Below are 12,702 nucleotides of genomic sequence, written 5' to 3' on the forward strand. Positions count from 1 at the left end.
CAAAAACAGCCTGGCTCAGAAGGAGTTTGGGCTAGACATTGTAAAGTTAGTGTGACTTTACTCAGAGTTAGTCAGCTGGACAGAAAAGGTCGTATCTGGTGCTGTGCTCTGCAGTCCACCTCATCTGTTTGATAGGATGAGTATTTGAGAACAGGAGGTGAGCAGATTTCCCTGGACCGAGTGAAGAATACATCTTAAAATGCCAATGTTTATGTTAGATAGCTGAGTCGATATGTAACTTCTTAAGCTCAAAATAAGAATCCTTTCTGAAATGCAAGTTAAAGCTAAAAACTGATTAGTTCTGTAAGAAGGGAAGTAATACTTGCAAATGTTGTTCATGTGAATTTAACCGTTGGGAAGGATATTTGTGTAAATTGTGTGCTAAAACTGACCCTTATAAAATATTTGTTGCGGCCAGATTAGGGTTTCCTTTTATGGTCATATCAGTGTTTCCATTTGATTTTAGGAATTTGAAAATTGACTATAAAAATGTGCTTGAGGTAAAACTTGAAGATAAGCCTCAGGGGCTGTGTGTGTGTGTGTGTGTGTGTGACTGTCTCTGGGAAAAGTAAATATGTGAAACGATGCAGAAAATCCATCTAGACAGTTAGGGACTGACATTTTCTTCAGAGGGAGGAGACAGCAGATAAAACTTTCTGAGGGTTCTCCCTGCTCCGTTTTGTTTGTCACGAGGAGGTGACTATTCACATTATTTGTTACCTCTGCTTAAATGCAAATAACTGTTTTTGCCATGAAAACATACTTTAAGATCATTTCTCAATGATTTTGGCTAAAATTTGGCTAGTTTCAAATAATGCTATAGAAACCTATGGGCAAGATCATGATCATAATTCTGGTCTATGAGGACATAATGGGGGGTTCAGATTTAATAACCGAGAAAACATAGGACTTTGGGAAGTGTGTGTCTCCAGCTGTAGCCTCCTCCCTCCCAGTGTCTGTCTGGGGACTCGAGCCGACTGAAGTCAGTGGGTCCCAACCAAGACTGTGCCGCCTTTCTCATCACTTGATTTCTCCCCGATGTGAAACTGGGTCAGATTACACTCCGACTGCTTCTCCTTTGCTCACAACACAGCCAGTGAGTTAGAAACAAGGGCTGGCCTTCCTTTTATGTTTTTCTGTGTGATCTTATTCTCACAGCCACCACAGTGGCCCGTACCCAGATTAGAACACGTATCCAAATCGTTTTCTTGGCTGCTAATTTGCCTTCTCCCACAGCCTTACATTTTGATTGGTTTAGCTTTCTTTATTGTTATTCCTTAATAACCTTTATAACCACTCCCTCCCCCACCTCACCTTTACCTGTTTGCCTGAGTAAAGGGACAGAAGACTTTCAGTTTGTCCCTAATTACTTTTTCTAACCTTATCACCAATCACGAAACTAATGTGAACCTTCTCCCCTGGGCAGTTTAGGGGTTCCCAAACACACCTGCTTATGCCGTTTGTCATTACTCAGAACCCCCTCCCATTCGGATTCTTCAGTGTTCTTTATCCAGGTGCCAACTCAAGTCCGCTGGTCCCCCTCCCCAAACCGCCAGAAAAGCTTCTCCGATATTCTAACCCACCCTCACTTCTAACCTCTGAAGTCAATCCACAGATTAATTATTTTGAACTTTTTCTGTTTCCCAACTCTCAGATCTATTTGATACTTAAGAAGGTAATTATATTGATATGGTTTTGATAGTAATGGGTCTGACAATAGCAAAGTCAGACCTCGAACTTCACATTGACAAGTCCAGACAAAGTCAAGAGTCGCTGCTTTCCTGCTCCGAGGCTCCCCTCCCACCTCCCCAGCAGTGATGGTGCAGACAGGTCAACACAGATATCGTGGAATAATAAGAGTTAAAATAGCTGCCATTTACTGAGCCCTGGCACTGTGGTCATCGTCTTTTAATCGTCGTTTAACAACCTTGTAAGGAAGAAGTAATGTTTTCCAGAGAAAGAATCTGAAGCTCAGAGGGGTAACTAATTTGACTGAGGTTGTTTAGCTAGTATAGTGGGGGAATTCAAAGCTATTCTGTGACTCTTTTTATTTTGTACTTACTGATTTGAGAGAGAGAAAGTGGTGGTGGGGGAGAGAGACATCAATTTATTGTTCCACTTAATGCATTCATGGGTTGATTCTTGTATGTGCCCTGACCAGGGATTGAAACTGAAACCTTGGTGTATCACAAATGAAGCTCTAACCACCTGAACTACCTGGCCAAGGCCTCATTCTCTGATTCTTACTCGTTGTATTAGGCAGCCAAATTTAGAATAGGTATGTACCACTACTATTTAGGTGAAGAATGAGGAATATTTGAGGGTCAGAATGAGAGGCCAGGCCTACACCTGCTGCCGTTCTACCTGTTCTATACTGAAACGTGAAATGCAGCCTGGGTTTTATTCGGTACATTTCATGAGAACTGCTTTAGGCTTGGCTTTTAAAAAGCTCTGCAGTTCTTCAAGTCCATAAATGAACTCCAAGTTTGTAATTTTTCTTTGAAATAGAAAGCCTTGCAGTTGTGACTCTGATTCTGTCTGGGAGAGGATTATAGAGCTTTATAAGTTAATGAGCAGGTTTCCAGTTAAACGTTGGCTGATTCTGAATCTCTTATCAAAGTAGAGGCTGTTCCAAGAACAGAGACTGTTAAGGGCAAGGAAACTGATTTCCTTCGAGTCATTTCTGATGTGAAAAATTGAATCATGTGTAGTGAAATGATTTTTTAAGGTTGAGGTGATTGTTTAGAATTGTTACTTTTTCCACAGCAGGATACAAAGACCTAAAGAAAGAAACTGTTTGCTTTTAACATGCACAGATGACTTCTTTACATTCAAAATAAACTTTAAATATCTTAAATGGCATAGAGATGGATACAGTAGACAACTTGCTGGATGAGAGCATTCTGGGGCCTTGGTCACTTGAGCAATGCGACATTAGTGCCCGTGAATACTGGGGACACCGCCACAGATGGACCGGGACTCGGTTGATACTAGGTCCATTGATACTTTTGGATACCTCAGCCATCGTAAATAAAGTTAAATTCCTGTCCTCTGTAGCTTTTTGTTGCTGTTATTTATTTATTTACACTTACTTATTTGAATTGTAGCTACGGTTAGAAAAAGTTTCCTGGGATTAGGAAGTATAATTATGTAGGCAGCAAACAAAGAGTTGTTTTAGAAATTTTAGTATCATTAAGAGGAAGTTTAAAAGGACTGGAATTCCATTGTCTTGTAAGAAGTAAGAAATATTTATTGATTTCCAAATGGAGCTGGAAAAAAAAAAACCTTTCCTCTTTTAGAAAGTTGTGAATGACCCAGCAAGAGCTCTAGTAAGCTCTACTGAACCAAGCTGCTAATAGTTATTTAATGTTATTCTTCAGTGTGAAAGAATCTCTGTAGATTTCCCTTTTAATCTCTCTGAATTGAAGGCTCATAAACCTCTGATGCGTCCTGCCAGCGTTTTCTTAGATCCCCCCGTTGCGACAACGGAGCCCCAGAATTCTTTCACCTCTTGTTGTCAGACAAATCCAGTGGAACACAAGGTCAGAAGGGCCTACACTGCTAAAGGTTTAAAGGTTCTTTTTCAAGTAAGCACATAAATTATTTGATTTCATCATTGTATTCCTCAGGAATCTCTCTTTAATTATAGTGCATTGCTTTCTCTCATAGACGTAAATATATTTGGGAGTTTTTCTTGTGCCCACATTTGGTTAGGTATACCAGCACTGCACAAGGTGTGAGCAGTCCTTGTATGTTCCTAGAGACCTTAGCCAAAGCTGAGTCTATTCAGAATTGGGAATCGTGGGCCCGAGATAGAGTAGGCCAAATGCCTGGCAATTCATTTTCTATCCAGTGTCTGGGGTTTTTTTGTTTTGTTTTGTTTTGATGCCATCCATAGCTAAAATTCAGATTTAAATCTAGCCTCTATTCCTTTAATTAAGTCACTTTCTAAGTTGGTTTATGTTCACTCAACATTTTTAGTAGTGTCATCTTAACCGGAAAATTTTGAGATAGGATTTCTATTCTCAGATACTTACTGAGTTGGCCAGAAAGTTCATTTAGTTTTTTCTGGGTGATAGCTCCAGTAGTGCTCATTGTCTTTAACTTCATTTGATACAATTTTGTCAGATTGTATTGTGACACCTGTCATGTCAGTGTGCATTCACAAAGAAACTGATCAGAATTGGTGAATTTTGGTGCAGCCATTCTAATATTGAAGAAGTAAGAAGATATTCAACAGTTTTGTTTTATTATTGCAAGAAAGGTAAAAACGCCACTGAACCCCCCACCCACCCACCCAAAAGGTCTGTGTAGTGTATGGAGAAGGTGCTGTGACTGATTGAATGTGTCAAAAGTGGTTTGTGAAGTTTCTTGGTACTATTGGCATTTTGACCAAATAATTCTTTGCTGTGGGGCTGTCTTATGCATTGGAAGATGTTGAGAGAATGGTGTGAAGGATGGAGACATGAGAAGAGCTGGCCCCATTCCCACTGCGGTGGCTGAAATTCCTGAGGGTGAGCTCAATGCAAAGGCTCCTCTTGAGAAGAGTGGGGTCTCAGTCTCAAGCTGGGTTCCTCAGCCCCAAGTAACAGAGCTGGGAAGAGGGGCCCATATAACATCTGGCTATGAGAATTAGCAGGGATTCTGCCCACCAGGGAGAGATGGCTAGAGACCTAGGAACCCTCTTAAAGGGCCAATGCAAAAAATCTTGTTCACCGCCACTCACCCTGGGGTCGGGCAAGGGAAGGGCAAAGTGGACTAAAGCCATGTGAGGAGAGTCTGGGGTTTGTGGCTCTGGGGAGAAAGCTGAAGGACAGCTTCCAAGATCTCTGGGCTGAGTTCTTCTCCCACACCACAGATGCCATCTCAGGTGGAACACTCCCTCCATAGGGCATCAGCCTGGGGGAGAGCAATAGCCACAGCTCCGGACTCCCAGCTGCCCCACCCTAAGGAGCTTGCTCCCAGCTGACAAGGCAACTGTCTGGCCCCAGGTGTAGAGGTCTGGGCAGACTCAGGGGGTGTCAGTGGCTTTGGGTCAAGGGCCACTCCTCCCACTTCACCACCAACCTGACTGGTGCCTGCCCCTTACAGGAATCCACTGGCCCCATGCTCTGTGCTCCTGGGGGCCCCACCCTCCCAACTCCTGGTGGCTGTGCCCTGCCAGTTCTGGGCAGGCTCTGGGACAGGCTGAATTTTGTGGCTCTGGGGAGGGGGCCACTTTCCCTCAAGCCTGACTGGGACCTCCCCCTCACAGGAGATCCACTAGCCACATCCTCCTGACGCCCAGTGGCCCAGCCCTGCTGAGACTGGGCTCCTGGCCGAATCCGGGACAGACGGAGCAGTGTGGCTCTGGGACAGGGGCCATTTTTCCCTCACTCACCAACTGACGCAGAGTGCTCCCTTCTCACAGCCAAATCTTGGTCTTCGTGGGCCTGATAAACTCTTCTGGCCTCACTCTGATGACTCCCGGCCCCACCACAAAGGTGTCAAACTGCACTGCAAGGCCAAGGTAATCAAAACAGCATGCACTGGCATGAAAGCAGATATATAGATCAGTGGGACAGAATAGAGAGCCCAGAAATAAATCCACAGCTTTATGATCTGTTACTATTTGAGCTTTTATGGTCAATAGGTTAAAGATAGTCTGTTCAGTAAGTGGTTTTAGGGACCTGGAGCAGATACAGGAAAATGAAACTAGAACCACCTTACACCACACATAAAAGTAAACTCAAAATGGATTAAAGGCAAATGTTAGACTCTAATCCATAAAAATCCTAGAAGAAAACAGGCAGCAAAATCTCGGCCATTTCTCGTAGCAATATTTTTTCAGATATATCTCTTCAGGCAAGGGAAACAAAAGAAAAAATAAACGAAGGGGACGACATCAAACTTAAAAGTTTTTGCACAGCAGAGGAAACTCAACAAAATTAAAAGACAGCCCACTGAATGAAAGAACATATTTGCCAATGATATATCTGATAAGGGGTTAATATCCAAAATTTATAAAGAACTTACACAACTCAACACCAAAAACCAATCCAATTGAAAAATCAGCAAAGGACCTGAATACACACTTCTCCAAAGAGAACATACAGATGGCCAGTAGACATGAAAAGATGCTCAATGTCAGAAATCATCAGAGAAATGCAAATTAAAAGTACAAGGAGCTACCACCCCACACCTGTCAGAATGGCTATCAATAAATCTACAAACAAGTGTTGGCAAGGGTGTGCAGAAAGGGGAACCCTTTTGCATTGTTGAGGGGAATGCAGTCCGGTGGAAGCAGTGTGGAGTTTCCTCAAAACATTAAATGGAACTGCCTTATGACCCAGGGATTCCTCTTCTGGGAATATGTGCACCCCTGTGTTCATCGTCATGCTATTTACAACAGCCAAGATTGGAAGCAGCCCAAGTGTCCCTCAGTAGATGAGTGGATAAAAAAGCAGCGGTACATTTACCACTGTTTTGGAATACTATTTGGTTATAAAAAGGAAGGAAATCTTACCTTTTACGACAACAGGAGTAGTCCTGAAGACGATTATGCTAACTGAAATGCGCCAGTCAGAAAAAGACAAGTACCACACAGTTTCACTCACACGTGTAATCTAATGAATGAAATAAACAAAATAGACACAGACTCATAGAGAACAGACTGACAGCTGTTGGGGGCTGGGGCTGGGGACCTGAGTGAAAGGTGTAGTGATAAAGAAAAAAAATCCTCACAGAGACAACAGTATGATGATCACCAGAGGAAAAGTGGGGGGTAGGTACGGGAGTGTGAAGGGGGACGAATGACTGGAGGCAGTGAACACACCGTGTACAGATGATGTATTAGAGCTTGACATACATCTATGTATTATTGTATTTTCAAAACTTGTTAGATTACCATTGTTTCAAAGGATACCCACTTTCTTGTGGGGCTCCTAATTTCTTTCCCCTAACTTTTCTTTCTTTATTTCTCCTAAAAAATGTAGCCACTGGAGTCTCCACACACGATCTTTAAAACTCTTTATCGAAATGTCATGCCTGCAGAGAAGTGCACCAACCCTAAAAGTACAGCTTGGTGGACTTTCAGGGAACACACACTCTCTGCCCAGTGCCCCCAAGGCCCCAGCAACTCCCACTGGTCGCTGCTCACTCCCCCGTGCCCAGCACCGCCATGTGTTCATTTGTGTTACTGCGATCCCTCGCCTATCGCGGGAGCTACGTTCCAGAGACCCCCGCGATAGGTGGAAATCCACGAAGTAGCGGTGTTATTTATTTTACATTTATATACATTTTAAGGCTTCAGAAACCCCACACTCCTATACACCTTTCCCATACTCCTATAAACCGTTCCCACTCTCTTATTACTCTTTCCCACACTCTTATAAACACTTCATATGCTCTTAAACACTTTCTACACTCTTAAACCTATGTCACTTTAACAACATATAAAATTCTACACGGGTACTCACCAGTGAAGTGTACTACAACTTGAATGATGAAGATCATGAATTATGTGGCTGTGCAGTACTGATGGCGATGAAGGTGATGACGACGAGATGAATGTGCTGCACAACCAAGAAGAGCACTGCAGCTCTCCTGAAGGCGCCACTTCACCAGGCGCTTCATCAGGTGGTGCGATATCTTCGCCCTGCCGTAACTTCTATTTCCGCTACAGGCATAGACGTAACTGATCTCTTCGTCCGAGTGATGAACATAGTTATGGGGAGTTGCTGGCACTGCTTTTCATCTGCGGAGGCAGCTTCTCCATGCAGAGAAATGCTCTTGAGTCCAAAGCGTCTCTGAAACTTGTCAAACCAGCCCTTGCTGGCACTGAATGGGGGTGATCTGGTGGGAGAAGCACTCAACGGTCCTGCTTCTGCATTGTTGTCCTCACCTTCATCCTCGTCACTGTTGTGAACGTCCCTGCTTTCTGTAAAACTATCATAAAGTTTCTTGACCTTGTCCGGCTGGTGTTGGTATCCAGGGAGATACTCTTCTCCCTGCAGTCACTTACCCACACGGCCAGTGCAGACTCCATCCTCACAATGGCCTTATTGCGGGAAATGACCACTCTCTTTGCAGTCTTGTTAAAAGTCATTGCTGCCATAGACCTACTATTCTTCTCGTCTTTCTTTATGTAGCCAACAGTAGATTCGTTGATCCCGTAATGGCGGCCCAGAGCCACGTAGCTTTTGCCTTTAACATGTCAAGAAGTTCCACCTTTTCTTTGATAGTAAGCCTATTTCTCTGGTGCTTAGGTTCATTGCCAGAAGCCTTCGAAGGCACAGAACATTTGGGTGGCATCGTAGGGCTTGAAATAAATTCAAACTTTTACAAAAATTTCACAAAAACACAATACTGCAGAGCAACACTACGCACAGTGATCAGACCTCGATGTGGAAAAGGAGAAATGCTAAATGTATGAGCACAGTGCAGGAGAGCAAACAGACCGATGCTACGGTTACTGAGCCAATCAGCACCCAGGATACAGAACACAGTGCTGTGGTTGGTCACCTTCCATTCCATGAGCCAGTAGTGTGCCATGTACAATCTCACGTTGGCAAACTTGCGCAAGTGGTAGTGGCGGACTGCATTTCCATTGTGTACAGTATGGTATTCATCCTCTGATGAAATACGTACTGTATTTTATTTTGATTTAATATTCTTTTAATACGTTTGAATTAACATTTCTATTTTTTATATTGTTTTATATTTTTAGGCAAAAATAATTAAAATCATAAATATTGTATAAGTACCTATATACCACACAATCCCACAATTTAGCAAAAACTCCGTGATACAGAATTAAATATATATACATTTTTAAAACTGCGATACATTGAAGCCACAATAAGTGAACTGTGATATAGCGAGGGACAAGTGTACTGACTTTACAACCAGAACCCCCACAGAAATTTACGCTGTGTGCACATAGCATGGAATGATCAGATCAGTACAGTACAGATGCTTACACAGCCACACAACCTGGTAATACCTGAGTACACTCTTCTTAGCTCTGGCCTTTGGCAATTACTAACCATTTTGGTGTTCTCTTTTCCCTTTTACCATAAGGTCTAAACGGATCTTTCAACTAAGAAATAGGTAGGCACTCTAAAGTCCCTGTACATAAAGAGGAAAAAATAGTAAAAATGTAAAAGCCACCTTTTTGAGTAGGTAGAACATTAGGGTTCCACAATAATACAGAAATAGTAACTGGGAGAGAATAACAATAGCTTCTTAGTAGAGAACCAGAACAATACAAAGCTGACTTGCTTCACAGTTGTACTTAATCAGTTATTTATTTTAAAATGAAAACTGCATGATGGATATATATGAATGGTTTGTCTTTTGTATATAAATTATTATAGGTGTCCAAAATAAGTCAGATTAACGAGGTTTATTCATTTTGTCATTAAGCCTGCCTTCTCTGATTTGCTTTAGCTGATTTCAGAAACACTGGATATCTGTAAGATATATAGGTGACTTGATTGTAAATCATTTATACCTGGTTTTCCCCTCACCAGGATCTGTTAAGTGCCAATTACTCCTATTCTTCCAATCTAAAATTGTGTTTCATTTCCCCATTCAAGCAAACTGTTCTGGTCCTTCTGAGTAAGAAATTGAAATATGTGGTAAGATTTTTTCCCCCTCTAACCATGAGATTTTTAGTAGAACTTTTAAAAAAAGGAATACTGCCCTGGCCAGCCTGGTTCAGTTGGTTGGGTATTGCTCCACAAAGCAAAGTGTCACCAGTGTGATTCCCCATCAGGGCCCATGCCTGGGTTGCAGGTTCTGTCCCCCAGTTCATCTTGGAAATAAGAGGCAACCAAATGATGTCTCTCTCTCACATTGTTTCTCTCCCTCTCTCTGTCTCTCTCATTTCTAGAACGAAAGCAGGAAAGGAAGTCTGAGTGACATATAGTTAAGTCTACTTTATATAGAATGTGAAAATTGTTTTGTTTGTTCAGAAATTACTTAGCATATTAGCCCTGGCTGATATAGTTCAGTGGATTGAGCTCCAGCCTACAAACCAAAAGGGTTACTGGTTCAGTTCCCAGTCAGGACACATGCCTGGGTTGCAGGCCAGGTCCCCAGTAGAGGGGCATGAGAGGCAGCCACACATTGATATTTCGCTCCCTCTCTTTCTCCCTCCCTTCCCCCCTCTCTCAAAGTAAATAAATAAAATCTTAAAAAAAATAAATTACTTAGCATATTGATACATTCTGCATCACCTATTCAGTGGGCACACAGATATGGAAGAAGTACCCCTGACAACTAGGCTAAGTCTGTATCTTTGGATTTTAGGGATAGTTTAATAGATTGTTGGTACCCAATAAATATGAAGTGATACAATAGTTGATATATCTAATAGAAAACCACAGTGAATGGTGAATTCAAAATATTATATAATCTTATCTATTTTCAATTATATAACTCATCGATGAAGAACAGGCACTTATTAAACATAATTAAATGGCAGGCATTCACACAACAGAACAAAAGGAAGCATTCTCACCTAGCGAAGAAGAACCTAGTGAGACAACCACAGACAATTTCATTGGGTAGGAGTGGATTTTACTAGTGTCTTAAGCAGTTACTTTTAAAAGAATGATACCAGCATGCAGGAACTATATAACACACCTCTAAAGACAAAGACAAGTGCTTCTCTTCTCTAGTTGCTTTCTTTGTCCCAAATATACTTACTGTAAGCAAGAGTGAATGCTTATACCACCTGGACCTTACTCTTACCAAATTTAGCTGGAATCCCAGGCTTCTTTGGATTTTCTAGCTACCGGGAAAACTGGCCCAGGAAATGTCAATGAACATCAACACAATACAGTTGTGCTGTGTGCTTACTGAAATATTTTAAAGTAATTCTTCCTTCAAAATACCTATTAATTACCATGTTTGCAAGCAAATAAAAATCAGATGACTAACAGTCCTTACACATGGGTAGAGCTTTAAAGTACTTTTAGCCAGATCTGATTTTATTGGTAAACATCCTTGTATTATTCTGTTCCAAATGCCATAACTAAATTCCATAGACGAGGTCGCTTTAAAGAACAGAAATTTCTCCCATTTCTCAAGGCTCAGAAGCCCAAAATGAAGGTGTCGGTCAGTGTGGCTCCTGGTGAGGTCTCCTCCTGGCTCGCAGACAGCCTCTTCCCAGCTGTGTCCTCCTGTGATGCCTTCCGTGCACACACGTGGAGAGAACCCCCCCCCCTTCCTTGGAAGGCACCAGTTCCATCAGATTAGGACTCCACTCTTGCAACCACGTTTAATCTTCATTACATCCTAAAACCCTTATGTCTAAATACAGTCGCATTGGGGTTAGGGCTTCAGCATATGGACTTGGCAGGGTGGGGTGAGAGGTGGTCACAATTCAGTCCGAAGCACCTGAACTGAAGTGGGTAAGTTAGATTACTTGATGTCTCTTAAGTTAGAGAGCTACTAAAATATTAGAACTAAGATTCAAATACAGTTACTTTTACTCAGCTCCATGCCGCCTGCCTTAGTTACTAATATGGTTTCTCTGACAAAAGAAAATTATCCTGTCACATAAAATAGAGGTCACTAATTGATCACAAAGAATTATCAAAATCAACTTCATGGTTTTGCATGTTGTGTATTTGTGAAAAAATAAGAGACTTAACTGTTAAAGTTTGTAAGTGGTATGCTCTGGAATTTTTAGTCAGCTGAAGTCAGGGAGCCTTAAAACCACTATAAAAGTAGTAATTTAAGCCCTGGGCAGCATGGCTCAGCTAGTTGGAATGTCATCCCATAACTGAAAAGTTGCAGGCTCAGTTCTGGTCAGGGCACATGCCTAGGTTGTGGGTTTGATCCCCAGTCTGGGCACATGTGGGAAGCAACCAATTGATGTCTCTCTCTGTCACCTCAGTGTTTCTCTGTCTCCCTTCCTCTCTTGAAAAGCAATGAGAAAAAAAATGTCCTTGGGTGAGAATTTAAAAAGAGCAGTAAGCTAAGTTTTAAAATGGTATTAGAGTTATACTGACCAGGCTGGGGTGGCCTCTTCAGCATTCTTCATGTTTATGATTAAAGTATCAAAATTAAGTGTTTCATTTTATATTTTGCAGAAGATGATCTAAGAAATATGGGACCGGTAGATGCTCAAGTATATCTTGAAGAAATGTCTTGGAACAAAGGTTGGAATTTTTTTTCTTGATAACCATAAATGAAAATATTAGGGATTTTCTTGAAGGGAAAAAATCTCAGGATATTTGGAATCTTAAAAAGAAATAATATCTTGGCTTTTCATACATGTGTGTGTTTTTGTCTGGAATAGTTTTCATTCTAAACTTCGGTTATTGATGTCTCCTCCGTAGCTCATTCCTGGTCATTGTTCTCTTCTAATTAGATGTTAGGCACATGGGTTTCATGAGGTTTTCTTCTTTTAAACTACTTTGGTTTTTGGTGTACTCACCATCTGTGTGATAGGAAAAATAAAGAAGATAATTTTTTCTGCCTTTCCTATATTGACATTAGAGATGAATTTCCATTAGAATTTTTGTTTGTTTATATGGAATCACAAACCATTAGGGAAAGCCTTTCAAAGTTATATTCTTCTACTTGGAGTGTGATTTTACACTCACTTTTTGATTGTTTGTTAGGTGGAAAATAAAAATCTGTCACTCCCATTTACTTACTGTGGAGTCATGTGTTGTTGGTTTTTTTCACTTTCCCATTAGTAGAATT

General features: G+C 41.5%; 1 protein-coding gene across 1 annotated transcript in view; it reads left to right on the forward strand.

Annotated features, from left to right (window-relative positions):
* Positions 1 to 12,702, forward strand: part of DNAJC24 (DnaJ heat shock protein family (Hsp40) member C24) — a 55,224-nt gene that overhangs the window by 34,369 nt on the left and 8,153 nt on the right. Inside the window, exon 4 of the mRNA XM_037040447.1 lies at positions 12,084 to 12,152. Within this exon, the coding sequence (XP_036896342.1) occupies positions 12,084 to 12,152 (69 nt within the window). The remainder of the gene's footprint in view (positions 1 to 12,083; positions 12,153 to 12,702) is intronic.

This window comes from Sturnira hondurensis, unplaced genomic scaffold, assembly GCF_014824575.4.
Source record: "Sturnira hondurensis isolate 20B ecotype Veracruz unplaced genomic scaffold, ASM1482457v3 Scaffold0002638, whole genome shotgun sequence".
NCBI classification, from domain to species: domain Eukaryota; kingdom Metazoa; phylum Chordata; class Mammalia; order Chiroptera; family Phyllostomidae; genus Sturnira; species Sturnira hondurensis.